We start from the raw sequence: 21316 nt of genomic DNA, 5'->3' as shown, positions 1-21316 counted from the left end.
CCTTTGTTCACTCAGCCCGACGCAGTTGCTTCCCACAGCTGCTACCTCCACAGTACCTTCAAGTACTCTTTTTATCCATTCAATTACTAGTTATAACTTTTTACCTAGATAACAATTTGCTGCGTTTCATTCTTTCTGTTCAAATAACTGTTATGGTTTCTGTCCCCCGGTGGACCGTGGCAGATACAACTCACCCCTCAGGAGAACCACCCGTAGCCTACAGCCTTCATACCTGGCCTTCGACCTGTAAATCAGATGCTGAGAGTTGGGAAGGGCTCCAGCCCTCATGATCTAGGTAAGAGCGGAGGAAAGTCCTTGTTCACACTCTCTTCTGTTCCACAGATTTGCCTGAACTCCAAGATGCAGCTAGTGCCCTCATGGCTCCCTGTGCCTGTCTCCACCACATGCTGAAGCCGCTTGTTTTTACACATGTCTCTCTCCTCAGAGACACACCCACAGGAGGGATCCTACCTTATTCATGTAGCCCACTGGCCAGCATACCTCCCTGCACACAGCAAGAGCTCAATAAGTCTGATGAGCCTAATAAACATTTGATAATCCGATATTCCAACATGATGTGGAAGCCACTTACTTGTTTTCATGTGCTATCCAATCTACTATATATAAATACACACACACACAAAATTCTATGTGGCAGTAAAAACAAAACAGAAAAGAGAGAGAGAAAAAAAATCAGTCTGCTTTAATCACCACAATGCAAAATGGGACTTACAGACAGGAAAACATGGCCAGTCTCCAGTGAGTCTCTCTCCTCATAATGTTCGGCTATAATTATGTTTGCATCATGTCTGCGTGTTATTATTTACATTTCCGTGTTGGTTGGTGTTTGTACAGTTGGCAGGGTTCCCGAGGAAGCTTTCCTTCTGAGGCCAGAGACGGCTGCATGTCTCCTGGAAGGGTTGCTGAGGTCCCCAAACATCTGAGCTCCTCCAGACGACACCAGCCTCTGAGACCAGGAGGACCTGCCAGACAGGCTTATCTTCTGTCTCAATCGATTCAAAATCTCCCTCTCTCTCTCCCTCCTCCTCCCCCCGCCCCTCCGTCCCTCTCATTTCTGGGAGAGCAGCTAGTAAAATCACTTGTGTGGGCTTCTCTGGTGGCGCAGAGGTAGAGAGTCCGCCTGCCGATGCAGGGGATGCGGGTTTGTGCCCCGGTCCGGGAGGATCCCACGTGCCGCGGAGCAGCTGGGCCCGTGAGCCATGGCCGCTGGGCCTGCGCGTCCGGAGCCCGTGCTCCGCAACGGGAGAGGCCACAACAGTGAGAGGCCCACGTACCGCAAAAAAAAAAAAAAAGAATCACTTGTGAAATATGTAAGGCCCCCTTTATAGCTGCTAGTGTTTCGCCTGTGTAACTAGGAAGTGCATTGTTGTGTAATTCAGAAATTAATTAGTGGTAAAGGTTTCAAGAATGCAGGTGGAAGGGGGAGGCCAGCTGCACTTCCTCCGCCAATCATCTGGATTGCTTTTACCTCCAGGGGAATGTTTCTGGCCTCTCCCAGGGGCTTTCTGAGAGTTGGCCTTTTCTTCTTCACCCTGGGTGGTGAGGACACAGCTGCAGAAGCTACAGCTGGCTGCACATCAAGGTGCTTTGACCCAGTGCTGGGCAACAGCCCCCAGAAGGTGGCTCTCAGCTGCCCAGAGAGCTCTGGGGGTGCTTCCAGCCCAGGGAGTGGAGGAAGTGGACGTTACCCAGCAACCTGAACCTCAGGAGGCCAAGGATACTGCCCTCTCTGGGGAAGAGCCTGAAATTCTTTCCCTCTGATATAGAAAGGCAAAGCACCCCAGGCAGGATCATGGCACAGCAGACAGGAAGAAGCAAGGAAGGAAGGTGGCTGCTTCCTGGTCCAGCAGGTCCTGGGGGGATGCAGCGACGGCCTCAAAGTCACAGCCCAGGCTTTTCCAAACAGGCTCTGTCTTTTCCTATGCTCTTCCCTCCTCTCATGCTGTTCCCTCCATCTGGAACACCTTTTCCTCTCATTTACTGGTGCCCGCACAATACCTAGAATATAGCTGATGCATAATTAATATTTACCAAATGACTGAATGAAGTCCCAGCTGCCCAATTCCTACCCATCTTGCAGGAAACCTGCTCCCTTTCCTGAGACAGTATTAACCTCTCTCTCTTCTTGTGGCCTGTCTTTTCTGTACCTCTCTTCCAGCACTGATGTTACACTGTTTCAAATCGTGTTACTTGTGTAGGAGTCTGTCTCCCCCATTCGCCTGGAAGGTTCTGGGAGGCAGAGACCTCAGTCATTCATCCTTGCGCCACCCACCATCCCACCTCACCCTCCCTACAACTCCCAGGGTGAGCACTGAGCCTGGCTTGTAGTTGGTGCTTAAGACGTTTACTGATCAAATTACTGAGTAGAATTGAAGAGCGTGGCTCCACGCCCTGAGAACCCACCCCACTGCCGTCAGGAGGCTGAGGGGATTCCACTCCAGGTCTCCAGGAGTAGCCTAGGGGCCAGACAGAAGCCCCTCATGCCCACTGGGTAAGCCCAGTGTGCAAATCCACACATGAGTGTCTGTGAGGTTCTGGAACGGGCTCCCTGCCAATCCCTCCCAGAGCATAAGTAGAATAACTGTGACTACAGGAACATTTGGGCTTGAATTTCATCACCAGATAATGTCTCTCATCTCCTAATCTTCTCTTCCTTGCTGAATTCAATCCAATGCAATAAGCCGAAATTGAAGGCTTACACTATGCACAGAACCACAATACCTTCTAAATCCCAGAGAATTCCCATGTGCTTTCCTCTGTTTTTACTAACTGAGCCATTCCCCTCAGTGAATACTCAGAGGCAGATCGCTGGTCTGCAGGCCTCCCCGGGGGCCTGGCGTCCTCAGGGTTAGGATGAGTACTGCCCCGCCCCACTGGCTGAAAGGAGCCATGAACCTCAGGGTCAGAGAACAAGGTGACCTGAACAAAAACCAGGTGTGGCCCAGAAGGGGAGGCTCCAGCTCAGATGGTTCTGGAGCCAACAGGCCACCAGCAGGAGATGCCACCGGCAAGGACAGGCGGGCTTGGATGGAAACCACAGTGGAGGGAAAACTAGATGCCCTTTTCCCAGATTCCAGTCCCTACAGACCATCCTGCCTGGTCGTGGTGAGAAGGAGGAAGCCGGAGGGGACGGGCGCTCTGCGTGACATTTAATTAGACTGAGAAGCAGATAGAGCAGATTCATATCACCAATATTCTTTCTTAAAGCCGCAATTATGCATCAATCATTCAATACCCCCCAAAAATGGAAGATTGCTGTAGATTAAAACCAGAAAAATGAGGACCCTGGTTGAATCCTCAGTCAAATAAACCAACTGTAAAAGTATATTTTTAAGTCCATCAAGGAGATTTGAATATAGACTGGTTATTAGATGTGAGTAAAGAATTATTGCTAGTTTTGTTAAGTTGGATAATAGTTTTGTGGCTGTGTAATAAAATGCCCTTTGCTGGAGATGCACAATATAGGGTAAAATGTCATGATATCTGCAATTTACTTTCACAAAAACTTCTTCAGTAAAATTCATCAGCAAAAATGATAAAACAGATATGGTAAAACATTTAAAATCATTCACTGTAATGGATAATACATGGGACTTCAGTATACAGTCCTTTTATTTATATGTTGTTGATATTTATTGATATATATACCGATTTTATATACTATTATTATATATCTTGATATTTATATATCGATTATGTATAAATATGTAAATATGTACATGAACATATAAATTTATAATAAATACATACAATCATTTTAACAGAAATAAATATATAAAGTATAAGAATGTAAATATAGCAAATATTACAAAAGAAAAAGCAAGTTTCAGCAGATGGCAGTAGATTGCTGGGTCTCCACACGCCTGCACTCCTGGCTCTGCTCCACAGCAGGGAGCTGGGAGAGGCACCATCAGCCTTCACAAGACCTTCATAACTCAGTGGCTGGGACCATATCCCCTGCCTCATCTCCATCCCCCATAAAGCCCTATGTTAATCAACGGGTGAAGCAAACACAGGCCTCCCAAAACTGTAAGGAGTCAACGTGTGTATTTACAGCTTGCAAACTCCAAATCGTCACCCTTTCCCCCACGAGCTGCCACTAGTAAGTGACCACTGCTGTCCTTCCCAAAGACTGCAGCTCAGGTATGACAGGTACGCATCAGATAGGATGGAAGGCAGATGGGATTCAGGGTGCTTCTCTCTATCCTTGTCTGTATCACACAGATGGGCTCCACAGTCACCCTATCTATAACATGGAGCCGCGGAGCAGAGCAAAGGTGGCAGGTAGGTGTCCCCGCACTAGGTCCTTCCTGACACCATTCTGAAGTGCAGAGAGAGGTTGGGGGTGGGGGGGTGTCTTGGTTGTCCACTGTCCAATTACGTGACTCTCGAGGTCAATCCAGCCCATCAATCAAAGGGAAGGGTTCAAAAAAAAAAGGGAAGGGTTCATGTATGAAGGGAGATGTCGACCGGGGGGATGGGATCCCCCATGGAAGGAGAGCACAGAAGCGTGGGCTGGGGAGATGGGGTTTGGCCGTGTCCTGGAGCCACGGCGGAAGCAATGACAGGATCAGGGCTTGTGGGAAACTGGAACATCTAAAGGTGAAAAGATGCTGGGCATCTGGGGCTTCCCTGGTGGCGCAGTGGTTGAGAGTCCGCCTGCCGATGCAGGGGACGCGGGTTCGTGCCCCGGTCCGGGAAGATCCCTCATGCCGCAGAGCGGCTGGGCCAGTGAGCCATGGCCGCTGAGCCTGCGTGTCCGGAGCCTGTGCCCCGCAACGGGAGAGGCCACAGCAGTGAGAGGCCTGTGTACCGCAAAAAAAAAAAAAAAAAAAAAAAAAAAAAAGATGCTGGGCATCTGAGAGGCTGCGCAGCGTGAGGCTTGGAGTGAGAGGCAAGAAGTCAGCCTAGGTGGCAGAGCGAGAACAGCTGATGCAGGAATTTGCTGTGTGCCCCGCTGCCCCAGCCCGGAGGAGCAGCTGGCTTTAGGGAGGCGGTGAGGAACGGAGGGGAGCCCCGAGCAGGGCGGGGGCCTCCACCAGCTGCGCCCCAGGCAGGACGCACAGGATGCCGTCGGGAACTTGGCGGGAAGAGCCCCCTGCTGCGTGTGGCCGGGCCACCGGCTTCTCCCAGCTCTGATCAACGAGGCTTCTGCGACTGTGCATAATTACCGAAAGCCCTGCTCGGGCCGGCGACGTGAGCAGAAAGCTGATACCGCGTGACTCGAAGCTCTCACGGGAAAGGGGACTGGCTAGAGGTGGCCTTGCTGGTGTGGAATTACCCGGCATAGTCCATACACCCTGACCGCCTCCCGCCAGTGTCAGGTTCCATGCCCCCGGAGGCGTCAGTTGCGTCTGGGGGTGGCATGGTAGCATGTGCGTCCTCACGCTTACTAATGAGGAAAGAAGCTTGGCCTTTAAGAGAAGTGACGGGGCTCTGCAGGCGAGGGAGGATGGAGAGGAAGAGAAGGAGGCTCACCCTGACCCCCATAGCTGCCTCAAGCCTCCTGCCGAGCTGCTTCCCTCTCCTTCCAGAAAGTGGGGAAGCCGAGAGCCTCCAAGGATTCTCTGCACAAATCAAAGACCCGCCGACGTGGGAGGCAATGGCTGCCTCGGCTCCTGCCATGGGGTGGGAAGGAGCCTGGGGACGGGGCAGCTCAGCAGGGGACCCTGCAGGGGACACATCTTCTTCTTACCATCCCCCCCCTCCAGCCCTTCACCCACCAGCGGAGGCTGGCTGTAACGCATGCAAACATCAGCAGTTCCCCTCTGGGGCTGCAGGAAATTGCTGTGAGGGACCAGTGCAAACCCATCCTCTCTACTGGGAAAACAAAGTGGGGCCCAAGTGCTGCAGAACTTCCTCATGTGCAAAGGAAAGGACACGGGTTTCATTCACCGAGCGCCTACTCTGTGCCAGGCACTGTTCTAGGCTCTGGAGGAATTAGGAACACTCTGCATTCACAGACTGTCCACAGGAACAGAGAAGACGTGAAACACGTTAACGCAATAACGTGGGGGAGGCCCCGGCCGGGGAAGCACAGGAGCCTCCCTGGGGAATCCACGCTGAGGAGCCGCCATCCAGCAGGGGCTGATCTTTCCTGAGATGCAGCCACACAGAGGGGCGACGAAGAGGCCACACCAAAAAGCAGCACCTCTGCTGCCTTAATTCAGGGGGCAGAGAGGAGCAGACAGCAAACTCTCAGGTGTTTAAGAGGAAAGCTATGCAGTGTTAAGATCCTTAGCTGTACTGGTAAGGCCTCACAGGCTGTACTGGTAAGAAGTGCCCAGCGCAACACTTCCCTGGGACTGGGACCCCCAAAGCAAATCTATTTTGTAACTAAACTGTTTTTTGGGTTTTTTTGTTTGGTTTGGGTTTTTTGCTTACCAGACTATTCCCTGAAGTAGCTTGTAGGCCTGAAAAATAAACCTACCTGCTGCCCGCCGATTACAACACAGTCCTTTCAACTTAGGCAGCCATGCTATATTCGAAATGTAAAGGAGAACTGCTTTGTAGTACTTTATTTTTAAACAACGGGGTGGGTCAGGGACTTGTACATAACACCACCTGGGCCGACAGGGGCAGGCTGGGTGGTATCCCCAGGCAGCCTGAGGGCAGCTGGACATGCACCTGCTGGGTCCTGCAGATGACCCAGGTGATGAATGCTCCCTCATACTTCTGACTACACGTGGAAGGACCTCTTTTCTTCTGGGACCCACAGACTGCCAAACAAATACAGCTCCTTCTCCACCCTCCGGTGAGTGAGCTTTCCCTGCAGGGGCGCCGTCCCAGAGCCTCTCCCTGAGGGGTGGGATCCCAGAGCTCCCACAGCCCCCTTCAGTTAAGGGCCTACCCCTTCTCCCCGCTGGGCCTTGGGAGAGTTGAAGACAGCATTAAAGTGGACTGGTGTTCAGTCAGAATGGTCATCAACAAAAAGTCTACAAATAATAAATGCTAGAGCGGGTGTGGAGAAAAGGGAATCTTCTTACACTGGGAATGTAAATTGGTGCAGCCACTATGGAAAGAGCCTTTAAAAACTAAAAACAGAGCTACCATATGATCCAGCAACCCCACTCCTGGATATATATCCAGGAAAAAAAAGAAAACCCTAATTCAAAAAGATACATGCACCCCAATGTTCATAGCAGCACTATTTACAATAGCCAAGACATGGAAACAAACTAAGTGTCCATCAACAGATGAATGGATAAAGAAGATGTGGTTTATATGTATATATATATACACACACACACACACACACACACACACACACACACACACACAATGGAATACTACTCAGCCATAAAAAGAACGAAATAATGCCATTTGCAGCCACATGGATGCAATCAGAGATTATCATACTGAGTGAAGTAAGTCAGAAAGAGAAAGACAAATACCATATGATAACACTTACATTTGGAATCTAAAATATGACCCAAATGAACCTATTTACAAAACAGATACAGACTCCCAGACATAGAGAACAGACTTGAGGTTGCCAAGGGGGAGGAGGGGGAGGGATGGATTGGGAGATTGAAGTTAGCAGATGCAAACTATTATATATAGAATGGATAAACAACAAGGTCCTACTGTTTAGCACAGGGAACTATATTCAATATCTTGTAATAACCTATAATGGAAAATAATCTGAAAAATATATATATATATATAACTAAATCACTTTGCTCTACACATGAAACTAACACAATATTGTAAATCAACTATACTTCAAAAAAAAAAAAAAAAACAAGCTGACGGGTGTTATACCATACTTATAAATCATGTTCCTATAAGGAACGTTCATCCAGCTCTACTTCTGGAGGTCAAAAGTTAATCTTTAATCAGACTAATGCAGAGGCCAAGGCATAAATGTGTGTTTTCTCTCCAGTAGGTCACAGCTATGGGCTGAATGGCTGTATCCCCTTCGAATTCATACGTTGAAACCACACCCCCCAATGTGGTGGTATCAGGAGGTGGGACCTGGAGGGCTAATTAGGGTTGGATAAGGTCATGAGGGTGGGGCCCTCATGAATGGGATTAGTGTTCTTCCAAGAATCATGAGAGATCTTACTTCCCCTCTGCTCTCCACCCTGTGAGGACACAATGAGAAGTCTATAGTCTGAGAGAGATCTCCAGAACCCAACTATGCTGCTCCTATCTCGGACTTCTAGCCTCCACAACTGTGAGAAAATGTGTCTGTTTTTTTATAAGCCACCTGGTCTCTGGTATTTGCTCAGACAGCCCAAACTGACTAAGACACTCATCTTCCTGTACACTTCATTTCCAACATCCGCGTATGAGAGTCAGCTCTGCCCCAGCTACCCATTAGGACACTAGGCTATGGTACCTATTTTCTTACCAACAACAAAGATCGTTGTGTTCCGCCATGAGCAAAACTCACCTGAACTGCATTTCCCCTCAAGCTATTTGTCAGGTAAGAATTCCCCTCAGCAAGAATTTTCCTATCCTTTCCTTTAGCCCATGCCGACCTGCAGTATAGCAATTTCTCCCGTCTGCAAGTGAGGAAGAAAGGCCTCTCCCCCAGCAGCCCTTCCCTGCACCCTCCTCAGAAGGGCAGGGGCAGCTCCTTTCCTGAAGGCAGTCCCCAGAGGCAGTTTAATCTATAGCAGGCCTTTCCTCCAAGAAATTCACCCACATTTCACATCTTTCAGCAGCTTTGGGCTGCGTCATTGCTCAAGAACGTCTTTTCTAAAGCAGGAACACCCCAGGGCACCCCCCAGATTACATATCGCTAGAGGAAGGCAGAAACCATTTTGACCCACAACTTTAATTAATTTCTGTCTCTCCATTGTGCTCTGGGATCAGCTTAAATGCTGCTGAAAGAGATCTCGGGCTCCCCGGACTGCTCCAGTGGGACAGGCCAGGATCTCAGGGAACAAGAAACGGCAAGGAAGAGATGAATCACCAGTGAATGCCCCCTTGAGGATAAATGTTCACAAAACTGTAAAGAAAGGGAGAAAAGAGGCAAGCAGGCTGGCAGGGAGCATCACCAATGTCCACAACCCTGGGTCAGACCAACATACAGCACAGCCACTGCAAAATAAGGAGATCAGGGTGAGCTCAGGGGTCCTCAGGAGCTGATGTGACTGCGCCAGAGGCGCTCTCCTGCCTCACGTGGTATGACTTGTTCTAGCTGTGTCCTCCAGTAAGTGCCTTGCTCAACAGGAGGAAGCAAGGAAGCCCTTAACTAGGTCACTACCCCCTGAGCCAGAGCCCCATGGAAAAGTGACTTAGGAAAAGCTTAGCCCCAAAGGGACTTCCAAAAGTTTCAGGTCCAACACTATTGAGCGGGTGTTTGTAGACATCCACAGACATGCTTCCAGGAGGGCCTTCCCTAGATCACTGAAAGGGGTCAATGACATTCCCATTCTAGAGAAGAAAAGGAGTGGTTGTACCCAGACAACTAGGCAGGGCCAGGAATAACCTGGTGCTCTAGTTCCTCTGCCTGAGAAACAGATCTAGGGCAATGCCTCCTGGCCTGGCCCCTCAGCACATACCCACACCTGCATCCCCACAGGCCAATAAAGGCCCTGCTGCGTAGGCTGCAGCCCTCCACAGGGGAAGGGCACGACGTTGTCAGCGTAAGACATTATGGGCTTTGTACACAGTAATTTACACCCATCTATTTTGCATCTGCACTCTATCCTGTTGCAATTTAATTCTTTGTTTCTGATATCCTTCTATACGTCAATCAAAGATGCCTGGTCCTAAAAGTTAGGCACTTTAAATTATACCTACCACCCACCATTCCATCCAAATTAATAAGAGCTTGCATCCTTGAAATGATCTCATATGTAACTGTAGCTTTATCTTTAAAACAACAATAATAATAATAATAATAATAAATAATATTTGAAAGATTGATGACAATGACACTCCTCCCGGCAATGCCTGCCATAGAACATGTGTTGCATCCACATGGAAATAAGACAAGTCAGTGTGAATTAACAGCGCCCGGCAGCAATACCATCCAAGAATGTTCAAGTATCATCACCAAGCAGTTTATCAAAACCACTTACCTCTGCCAGAGAGAGCCGGACAATGCCATTCTGGTCCTTGTTCAGAAGGCTGAACAGTTCTAGAATGACAGAGAACGAATGAAATCAGATGGGGATGTTCCTGGACTTTGGAACAGCCAAAGAGAGCTGTCTCTGTCCACCCCACCTGGTACCTTCCCCCGGCCCCTGCCCCCTTCCCAGCTCCCACTCAGCTTCAGGGACCCTGAAAAGCTAGATCTGGATCCAGTGCCCAGGGTGAGGGTTTTAGACAGCAGATGTCCCCTTGCCCAATTAGACAAACCTCCAGATGTGAGCAGAGAAGGTCCTTTTGCCATCTCCACCCTCAGAAGCTCTAGAAACTTGCAATTCTTTCAACAGGGGTTGGCGATGGGGTCGTGGAACAGAGGTGGTTTCCCCATTTGTGGGTAATCCAGTCACTGACCTTTCCCCATTAGAATTTACCACTTCCCAGCCCTCACTGGAAGGAAAACTCCCTCCCTTAATATGATACCTTAGCATGAGCCCAAGGGGGCTAAGGCTTCCAGAAGGAGACCCCTATTTAGACCTATTTAGACCCCTATTTAGACCATCTAAAGGCTTCCAGAAGGAGACCCCTATTCCCTCCCTGGGAAGTGACACACACTCTCAGTATGATCCCCATGGAGGCACAGATGTTAAAAGCCATTTAAGGGCCGTTGCTGGGACTCATTCATTTGGCCCAGTGACTGCATGTAGTAGGTGCACAACAATCTTTCCCGTTGCAGAGCACAGGCTCCGGACGCGCAGGCTCAGAGGCCATGGCTCACGGGCCCAGCTGCTCCGTGGCACGTGGGATCTTCCCGGACCAGGGCACGAACCCGTGTCCCCTGCATCGGCAGGCAGACTCTCAACCACTGCGCCACCAGGGAAGCCGACAACAATCTTTTTAAATCTCCCAGAGAAGGCAGCACTTTGGGCGTGGCCAGCTTGGGCTTCCTCGGCCGCTTTAGTTTCTGCTTCCCCTCCCCCAAGGATGCCACAGTTTCTGAAGCCTGTCTGGTTCTGCTTGCTGGCCCTGCCCCCTGCCCCTCTCCGCACCTCAGGAGAAATGAGATAGGGTTAAAGGAGAGAGTGACTCACTGAAGAGGGTCTCCAGGCAGATCATATAAGCAAGGAAGCTGTCAAAGTCGATGCCAAGTTTGCTGCATGCATACCGCATGGAAATGGTCTGCTGTACCTGGTTGCTAAGGGTGAAACCTACGGGCAGAAGGGGGCCAAGGTTATAGGTGGAGTGGGGGGCTCGGCCCTGTCTACAGCAGAAATCAGGGCTGACTCAGGCCTGACGCTGCCCCCTTCAGAAGATACCAGATGGGTCTAGTCATCCAATCAGTCTCCTTTTAGATAATCCTCAACAGGATAAGCCTCCTCCCTGATCCAAGAATAAGGCCTGTAGCTCCAATACTAACTCAGCTGTGCATCACATTGGCTACAGCAAGAAAAAACAGGGAACGTGAGGGGATGGTCTCTCCTGACCATCCCCTTCACAGCCCCGTCCCCTGTGATTGCTGTTACCTTCCCAGTAACAGGCAAAGTCCTTAGAAAAAGTCTAAAGAATCCAGCAACATTCCCTCCTCCCCAGATAAGGAAGGTGCTGAACAAATATTTGTTGTCACATTGACATCCAACATAAGGTAACTGCCACTGATGGTCATTAGCAACCATCATATTAAGAGTTTAAAATGAGCACATCTTGGGACTTCCCTGGTGGTCCAGTGGTTAAGAATCCACCTTCCAATGCAGAGGACGCAGGTTCGATCCCTGGTTGGGGAACTAAGATCCCACATGCCATGGGGCAACTAAGTCCATGTGCTGCAACTGCTAAGCTATCACACCACAACTACAGAGCCCGCGTGCTGCAACTACAGAGCCCACACACCACAGCAAAAGATCCCGCATGCCGCAACCAAGACCCGACACGGTCAAAAATAAATAAAGGAGGAGCTTCAAGATGGCGGAAGAGTAAGACTCGGAGATCACCTTCCTCCCCACAAATACATCAGAAATACATCTACATGTGGCACAACTCCTACAGAACACCTACAGAACGCTGGCAGAAGACCTCAGACCTCCCAAAAGGCAAGGAACTCCCCACGTACCTGGGTAGGGCAAACGAAAACAGAAAAAACAGAGACAAAAGGATAGGGACGGGGCCTGCACCAGTGGGAGGGAGCTGTGAAGGAGGAAAAGTTTCCACACACTAGAAGCCCCTTCGCGGGCGGAGACTGCGGGAGGCGGAGGGGGGAGCTTCGAAGCTGCGGAGGAGAGCACAGCAACAGGGGTGCGGAGAGCAAAGCGGCAAGATTCCCGCACAGAGGATCAGGGCCGACCGGCACTCACCAGGCCGAGAGGCTTGTCTGGTCTCCCGCCCGCGTGGGCGGCGCTGGGAGCTGAGGCTCGGGCTTCGGTCGGAGCTCACGGAGAGGACTGGGGTTGGCGGCGTGAACACAGCCTGAAGGGGCTAGTGCACCACAGCTAGCTGGGAGGGAGTCCGGGAAAAGTCTGGAGCTGCCGAAGAGACAAGAGACTTTTTCTTCCTGCTTTGTTTCCTCGTGCGCGAGGAGAGGAGATTAAAGCGCTGCTTAAAGGAGCTCCAGAGACGTGCGTGAGCCGCGGCTAAAAGCGCGGACCCCAGAGACGGGCATGAGACGCTAAGGCCGCTGCTGCTGCCACTAAGAAGCCTGTGTACAAGCACAGATCACTGTCCACACCCCCCTTCCGGGGAGACTGTGCAGCCCGCCACTGCCAGGGTCCCGGGATCCAGGGACAACTTTCCCGGGAGAACGCACGGCGCGCCTCAGGCTGGTGCAACGTCATGCTGGCCTCTGCCGCCGCAGGCTCGCCCCGCCCCCGCTGCCGGCCTGAGTGAGCCAGAGCTGCCGAATCAGCTGCTCCTTTAATCCAGTCCTGTCTGAGCGAAGAACAGACGCCCTCCAGCAACCTACACGCAGAGGCGGGGCCCAATCCAAAGCTGAGCCCCTGGGAGCTGTGCGAACAAAGAAGAGAAGGAGAAATCTCTCCCAGCAGCCTCAGGAGCAGCGGATTAAATCTCCACAATCAACTTGATGTACCTGCATCTGTGGAATACCTGAATAGACAATGAATCATCCCAAATTGAGGAGGTGGACTTTGGGAGCAACGATTTTTTTTTCCCCCTTTTTTTTCTTTTTGTGAGTGTGTATGCATATGCTTCTGTGTGTGATCTTGTCTGTATAGTTTTGCTTTCACCATTTCTCCCAGGGTTCTGTCTGTCCGGGTTTTTTTTTTTTTGAAATCATCATTTTTATTCCTAATTATATTACATAGCTGAATATGTGAAAATATGTTATTATTAACATTTTCTTAGACATTTGGGTTGTTTCTCTTTTGGAGGTATTAAAAAACAAATTTCAGTAAAAATTCTTTATAATCTGGTGTTAATTTGATTGATGAATTTTTTTAAAGATTAATTCATAAAATTGGAATAGCTCAGTCACAAATTGGTACTAGGTTTTCTTTTTTTTTTTTTTTTTTGTCCCATACAGGATAAATCCAAGGAGAAATACGCCAAGACACATGTTAATCAAACTGTCAAAAATTAAATACAAAGAAAGCATATTAAAAGCAGCAAGGGAAAAACAACAAATAACACACAAGGGAATCCCCATAAGGTTAACAGCTGATCTCTCAGCAGAAACCCTACAAGCCAGAAGGGAGTGGCAGGACATACTGAAAGTGATGAAGGAGAAAAACCTGCAACCAAGACTACTCTACCCAGCAAGGATCTCATTCAGATTTGATGGAGAAATTAAAACCTTTACAGACAAGCAAAAGCTGAGAAAGTTCAGGACCACCAAACCAGCTCTACAACAACTGCTAAAGGAACTTCTCTAGGGAAGAAACACAAGAGAAGGAAAAGACCTACAATAACGAACCCAAAACAGTTAAGAAAATGGGAATGGGAACATACATATCGATAATTACCTTAAATGTAAATGGACTGAATGCTCCCACCAAAAGACACAGATTGGCTGAATGGATACAAAAACAAGACCCATATATATGCTGTCTACAAGAGACCCACTTCAGACCTAGAGACACATACACACTGAAAGTAAGGGGATGGAAAAAGATATTCCATGCAAATGGAAACCAAAAGAAAGCTGGAGTAGCAATTCTCATATCAGACAAAATAGACTTTAAAACAAAGACTATTACAAGAGACAAAGAAGGACACTACATAATGATCAAGGGATCGATCCAAGAAGAAGATATAACAATTGTAAATATTTATGCACCCAACATAGGAGCACCTCAATACATAAGGCAAATACTAACAGCCATAAAAGGGGAAATCGACAGTCACACATTCATAGTAGGGGACTTTAACACCCCACTTTCAACAATGGACAGATCATCCAAAATGAAAATAAATAAGGAAACACAAGCTTTAAATGATACATTAAACAAGATGGACTTAATTGATATTTATAGGACATTCCATCCAAAAACAACAGAATACACATTTTTCTCAAGTGCTCATGGAACATTCTCCAGGATAGATCATACCTTGGGTCACAAATCAAGCCTTGGTAAATTTAAGAAAATTGAAATCGTATCAAGTATCTTTTGCGACCATAACAGTATGAGACTAGATATCAATTACAGGAAAAGATCTGTAAAAAATACAAACACATGGAGGCTAAACAATACACTACTTAATAACGAAGTGATCACTGAAGAAATCAAAGAGGAAATCAAAAAATACCTAGAAACAAATGACAATGGAGACACAACGACCCAAAATATATGGGATGCAGCAAAAGCAGTTCTAAGAGGGAAGTTTATAGCAATACAATCCTACCTTACGAAACAGGAAACATCTCGAATAAACAACCTAACCTTGAACCTAAAGCAATTAGAGAAAGAAGAACAAAAAAACCCCAATGTTAGCAGAAAGAAAGAAATCATAAAGATCACATCAGAAATAAATGAAAAAAAAATGAAGGAAGTGATAGCAAAGATCAATAAAACTAAAAGCTGGTTCTTTGAGAAGATAAACAAAATTGATAAACTATTAGCCAGACTCATCAAGAAAAAAAGGGAGAAGACTCAAATCAATAGAATTAGAAATGAAAAAGGAGAACAACTGACACTACAGAAATACAAAAGATCATGAGAGATTACTACAAGCAACTCTATGCCAATAAAATGGACAACCTGGAAGGAATGGACAAATTCTTAGAAATGCACAACCTGCCAAGACTGAATCAGGAAGAAATAGAAAATATGAAGACCAATCACAAGCACTGAAATTGAAACTGTGATTAAAAATTTTCCAACAGACAAAAGCCCAGGACCAGATGGCTACACAGGCGAATTCTATCAAACATTTAGAGAAGAGCTAACACCTATCCTTCTCAAACTCTTCCACAATATAGCAGAGGGAGGAACACTCCCAAACTCATTCTACAAGGCCACCATCACCTTGATACCAAAACCAGACAAGGATGTCACAAAGAAAGAAAAATACAGGCCAATATCATTGATGAACATAGATGCAAAAATCCTCAACAAAATACTACCAAACAGAATCCAACAGCATATTAAAAGGATCATACACCACGATCAAGTGGGGTTTATTCCAGGAATGCAAGGATTCTTCGATACACGCAAATCAGTCAATGCGATACACCATATTAACAAATTGAAGGAGAAAAACCATATGGTCATCTCAATAGAGGCAGAGAAAGCTTTTGACAAAATTCAGCACCCATTTATGATAAAAACCCTCCAGAAAGTAGGCATAGAGGGAACTTTCCTCAACATAATAAAGGCCATATATGACAAACCCACAGCCAATATCGTCCTCAATGGTGAAAAACTGAAAGCATTTCCACTAAGATCAGGAACAAGACAAGGTTGCCCACTCACACCACTCTTATTCAACATAGTTTTGGAAGTTTGAGCCACAGCAATCAGAGAAGAAAAGGAAATAAAAGAATCCAAATCGGAAAAGAAGAAGTAAAGCTGTCACTGTTTGCAGTTGACATGATACTATACATAGAGAATCCTAAAGATGCTACCAGAAAAGTAGTAGAGCTAATCAATGAATTTGGTAAAGTAGTAGGATACAAAATTAATGCACAGAAATCTCTGGCATTCCTATACACTAATGATGAAAAATCTGAAAGTGAAATCAAGAAAACACTCCCAGTTACCATTGCAACAAAAAGAATAAAATATCTAGGAATAAACCTACCTAAGGAGACAAAAAACCTGTATGCAGAAAATTATAAGACACTGATGAAAGAAATTAAAGATGATACAAATAGATGGACAGATATACCATCTTCTTGGATTGGAAGAATCAACATTGTGAAAATGACTCTACTACCCAAAGCAATCTACAGATTCAATGCAATCCCTATCAAACTACCACTGGCATTTTTCACAGAACTAGAACAAAAAATTTCACAATTTGTATGGAAACACAAAAGACCCCGAATAGCCAAAGCAATCTTGAGGACGAAAACCAGAGCTGGAGGAATCAGGCTCCTTGACTTCAGACTATACTACAAAGCTACAGTAATCAAGACAGTATGGTACTGGCACAGAAACAGGATGATAGATCAATGGAACAGGATAGAAAGCCCAGAGATAAACCCACGCACATACGGTCACCTTATCTTTGATAAAGGAGGCAGGAATGTACAGTGGAGAAAGGACAGCCTCTACAATAGGTGGTGCTGGGAAAACTGGACAGGTACATGTAAAAGTATGAGATTAGAATACTCCCTAACACCATACACAAAAACACACCATCCTCAAAATGGATTAAAGACCTAAGTGTAAGGCCAGAAACTATCAAACTCTTAGAGTAAAACAGGCAGAGCACTCTATGACATAAATCACAGCAAGATCCTTTCTGACCCGCCTCCTAGAGAAAGGGAAATAAAAACAAAAATAAACAAATGGGACCTAATGAAAATTCAAAGCTTTTGCACAGCAAGGGAAACCACAATCAAGACCAAAAGACAACCCTCAGAATGGGAGAAAATATTTGCAAATGAGGCAACTGACAGGGATTAATCTGCAAAATTTACAAGCAGCTCATGCAGCTCAATAACGAAAAAACAGCCAACCCAATCCAAACATGGGCAGAAGACCTAAATAGACATTTCTCCAGAGAAGATATACAGACTGCCAACAAACACATGAAAGAATGCTCAACATCATTAATCATTAGAGAAATGCAAATCAAAACTACAATGAGATATCATCTCACACCAGTCAGAATGACCATCGTCAAAAAATCTAGAAACAATAAATGCTGGAGAGAGTGTGGAGAAAAGGGAAGACTCTTGCACTGCTGGTGGGAATGTGAATTGGTACAGCCACTATGGAGAACAGTACGGAGGTTCCTTAATAAAGTACAAATAGAACTACCATATGACCCAGCAATCCCACTACTGGGCATATACCCTGAGAAAACCATAATTCAAAAAGAGTCATGTACCAAAATGTTCATTGCAGCTCTATTTACAATAGCCAGGAGATGGAAACAACCTAAGTGTCCATCATCGGATGAATGGATAAAGAAGATGTGGCACATGTATACAATGGAATATTACTCAGCCATAAAAAGAAGTGAAATTGAGTTATTTGTAGTGAGGTGGATTGACATAGAGTCTGTCATACAGAGTGAAGTATGTCAGAAAGAGAAAAACAAATACTGTATGCTAACATATATATATGGAATGTAAAAAAAAAAAAGGCATGAAGAACCTAGGAGCAAGATGGTAATAAAGATGCAGACCTACTAGAGAATGGACTTGAGGACACGGAGATGGGGAGGGGTGAGTTGGGACAAAGTGAGAGAGTGGTAGTGTATATATGGACATATATATACTACCAAATGTAAAATAGATAGCTAGTGGGAAGCAGCTGCATAGCACAGGGAGATCAGCTCAGTGCTTTGTGACCACCTAGAGGGGTGGGATAGGGAGACTGGGAGGGAGACACAAGAGGGAGGAAGGAGATATGGTGATATATGTGTATGTATAACTGATTCACTTTGTTATAAAGCAGAAGCTAACCCACCATTGTAAAGCAATTATACTTCAATTAAAATGTTAAAAATAAATAAATAAATAAAAGTTTTTAAAAATTAAAATAAAGTGAGCACATCTGGCTCTCAAGACCTTGTCTACAGGATGTGTCCTCACCTGCCTTCTTCAGGGCTGTCCTCATCTCGTGGGCATCAATGGTCCCCGAGTGGTTATAATCGGTTTCCCAATAGATCTCGTAAAGTAGAAGAAAATTTCCAGGTAGAAAACAGCTTTTTGTGGCCCCTGCAGAACCATCTCCCTCCACCCCACCACTTCCTCAGAAGGCCAGGGACACCCTCAGAGAAGGCTTCACTGATTCCTCCCAAGAAGTTTCCAGAACAAAATTAAGAGCTTGGGCTGAGGGCCAATGCTAGTCCTTTTGCCCTGTGAACAGGGGAACTTCCTGTGACAGCACTGGCACATTGACAGCACTTCCGTTGACAGAACTGGCAATCTCTCATTGACTCCTTAGTCCTTCCTGAACAGTATGTCCAGGTTTGGTGTTGCCTTTGACCATGATGAAGGATCTGGTCAGACCAGGGCAGCAAATAGATCAGGAATGGGTGTCACAGAAGGCGAGGGTCTAGAAACAGAACAGAGGACGGTGACAAGAGCCCAGAGTATGCACAACAGGGAGAGGGGTTGCCAGCTACTTCTGGATCTTCAACCAGAGCATCTTGAATTCCACCAGCCCCAAGGTGCCCGTCCCATTGCTCTAAGCAGGTTAAAGGCCAACATGATCAAGCCCAGATTCCACATGCTCTATGGATTTCGTTCTCTTGTGACCTTGCACAGTGAGTGTCTGAAGACCTCAGTGAACATCCGTGTCTGTAGTAAGCAGGGCCCTGGGGTCACGGTGGGAAATGTTGGTGGGAGACAAATTCAAATAAAGATTAAAGAGTCAAACACTCACCAAGGCCCTCCTTTGAGGTCAGGTACAGAGCTAGGAGCAAAGGGCAAGTCAGGAGCCTAACGCCCTCCGTTCATTAGCATCCAGCACCCTCGTCATCCTGGGTCATTGAGGGGTTGAGCTCTATGGTCTGTTGTAAATTCCCTTCCAGATTTAAATGTCTGGTTGATATTGATGTCATTGATAGTTGATGTCAAAATGTTATCAGAGGGACTTCCCTCGTGGTCCAGTGGCTAAGACTCTGTGCTCCTAATGCAGGGAGCCTGGGTTCGATCCCTTGTCAGGGAACTAGATCCCACATGCCACAACTAAGAGTTCACATGCCGCAACTAAAGATCCCGCATGCCACAACTAAAGATCCTGCATGCCGCAATGAAGATCTCACACATGGCAACGAAGTTCCTGCGTGCCACAACTAAGACCCGGCGCAGCCAAATAAATAAATATTTTTTTTAAAAATGTTATCAGAAGAGTCCTCAGGAGCACGGTATTGGGATTCTCTGCCACACGGTCTACAGATGTTTGTCTGGTGTCCTGCAGGAGCTCTGAGCTTCTCAACACTGATTCCTGGGACCCTGGGACATGGTCCCAGGAGCACAGCTGGCTCATAGGCCACTGCTCAACCCAAACAGGCCAGGGGTTGTGTGCAATTCTCTGTGTCCAGCAATATTGATTAAGCACTGGGCTCGACCTGGGGGGCTGGTTTTGAACTGTCCCTACCCTCATGAAGTTCCGTCTCTTTGAAACTCTACCCTTTTCTCAGCCATCCCAACTAATCGCTAGACACCAGTGTGTTACAGCTCAGATGTTAAAATTCTGAAACAGAACATCATTCCCACCTCCTTCAACTAGCTAAACAAAAAGTCACGTTTACATCCAAGGGTATAAACCTCACCCTTTAAGAAAGTCTGTGTCCTTATTTCCACGATCCACGCTGAGTGTTGGCTGTACCACAGCCTTCAAGTCCTAATACTTCGACCAACATACCTGAGAAGAGTAGTCTACAAGGAGGGCTAACGCTCTGGTCTAGCTAGTCCCATGTATACTTGTATCTCATTTCATCCTCACAAGTCTACATATTGTTATTCCATTTTCTGGGAGAAGAAACTGAGGTTCAGAGCATTTAATAACTGTGGTGGAGCCAGAACTTGGACTCCTGTCTGTTCCAAAGCCCTTGTCCCAGAGCACCAATGTATCCTCAATCCCAGATGGAATTGCCTACAGACTCCCGGGCCCCATCCCAGACTTAATGAATCAGCATCTCCAGGAGTGAGACTCAGGCAACTGGATTGTTAAAACCTCATGGTTTTTAAGTGCTGATACATGCTATAGTGGACCACATGTTATATGATTCCATTTACATGAAAATATCCGGAACAGGCAAATCTATAGACAAAGTTGTTGTAGGGCAGAGGGTTTCAGGTTGTTGAGAGGAAAAGGTGAGTGACTGCTAATATGGGTGCAGGGTCTCTTTTGGGGGTGATAAAAATGCTCTAAAATGGGTGGTTGATGTTTATACAACTCTGTGAATATACTAAAAACCATTGAACTGTACCCTATAAATGGGTACATTGGGTGGTATGTGAATTATATCTCAATAAGGCTGTTATATTTACACAAGGCTCCATGGGCAGCTCTGCTGCATATCCGGGTTCAGAACCTCTGCCCCAAAGCATCCAAATCGTGGAACAGACCCTCTTGAAGAATGACTGAGTCACGGTCCTCCTGGAGCCATGAAAATGCAAATACCCCTGGGAACAATGAGTGAGTGACTACAAGGTCACCCTCAAATCTAAGTTAAAGTCGATAGGCAAGTTTGAGAAGAATGATTCAGAAATCAAGGAACTATTTGTAGAAAAATGAATCGACGCTTAACAGTTCTTTGTGGCTCACGAATTAAACTGTGGACCATGCCGACCTCACAGAAGGACACAGGGCTGGAGAGTCCCAGCGTCTGAAGCTCTGGGACCACAAGGATAGCACCCGCTCTCCGTGGCTGACACCCCCACCAGAGGGCAGCACACGCGTGCTGGCTAACCAGGACTCCTCTGCATGACTACCGTGTAAGTACAGTTCATTCCCACCGCCCCAAAGGTCATCAGATCTTATCACGGATGAAGCCCTCAGAACTGAGGGGCACTCTCCTAGGCTCCAGTTTTCCAAGAAATCACCTTCACCAGCAGCACCATGGAGAACAGTAACCTGGACCCACCTGAGGCCAAGTTTCAAGTACGTGATGTTCC

The 21316-nt window shown here is 46.8% G+C and overlaps 1 protein-coding gene across 1 annotated transcript in view; it reads right to left on the bottom strand.

The window, feature by feature from the left end:
* Positions 1-9038: 9038 nt before the first annotated feature.
* Positions 9039-21316, bottom strand: part of LOC132432027 (calpain-8-like) — a 61671-nt gene continuing 49393 nt past the window's right edge. The window contains 5 exon segments of the mRNA XM_060021922.1: positions 9039-9072; positions 10059-10117; positions 11157-11273; positions 18281-18363; positions 18814-18878. Of these exon segments, the coding sequence (XP_059877905.1) occupies positions 9049-9072; positions 10059-10117; positions 11157-11273; positions 18281-18363; positions 18814-18878 (348 nt within the window). The 3' untranslated portion in view covers positions 9039-9048.

This window comes from Delphinus delphis, chromosome 1 (genome assembly GCF_949987515.2).
Source record: "Delphinus delphis chromosome 1, mDelDel1.2, whole genome shotgun sequence".
NCBI lineage: Eukaryota > Metazoa > Chordata > Mammalia > Artiodactyla > Delphinidae > Delphinus > Delphinus delphis.
Note: the sequence above shows the minus strand (reverse complement) of the source record. Positions and strands in the feature narration are given on the sequence as shown.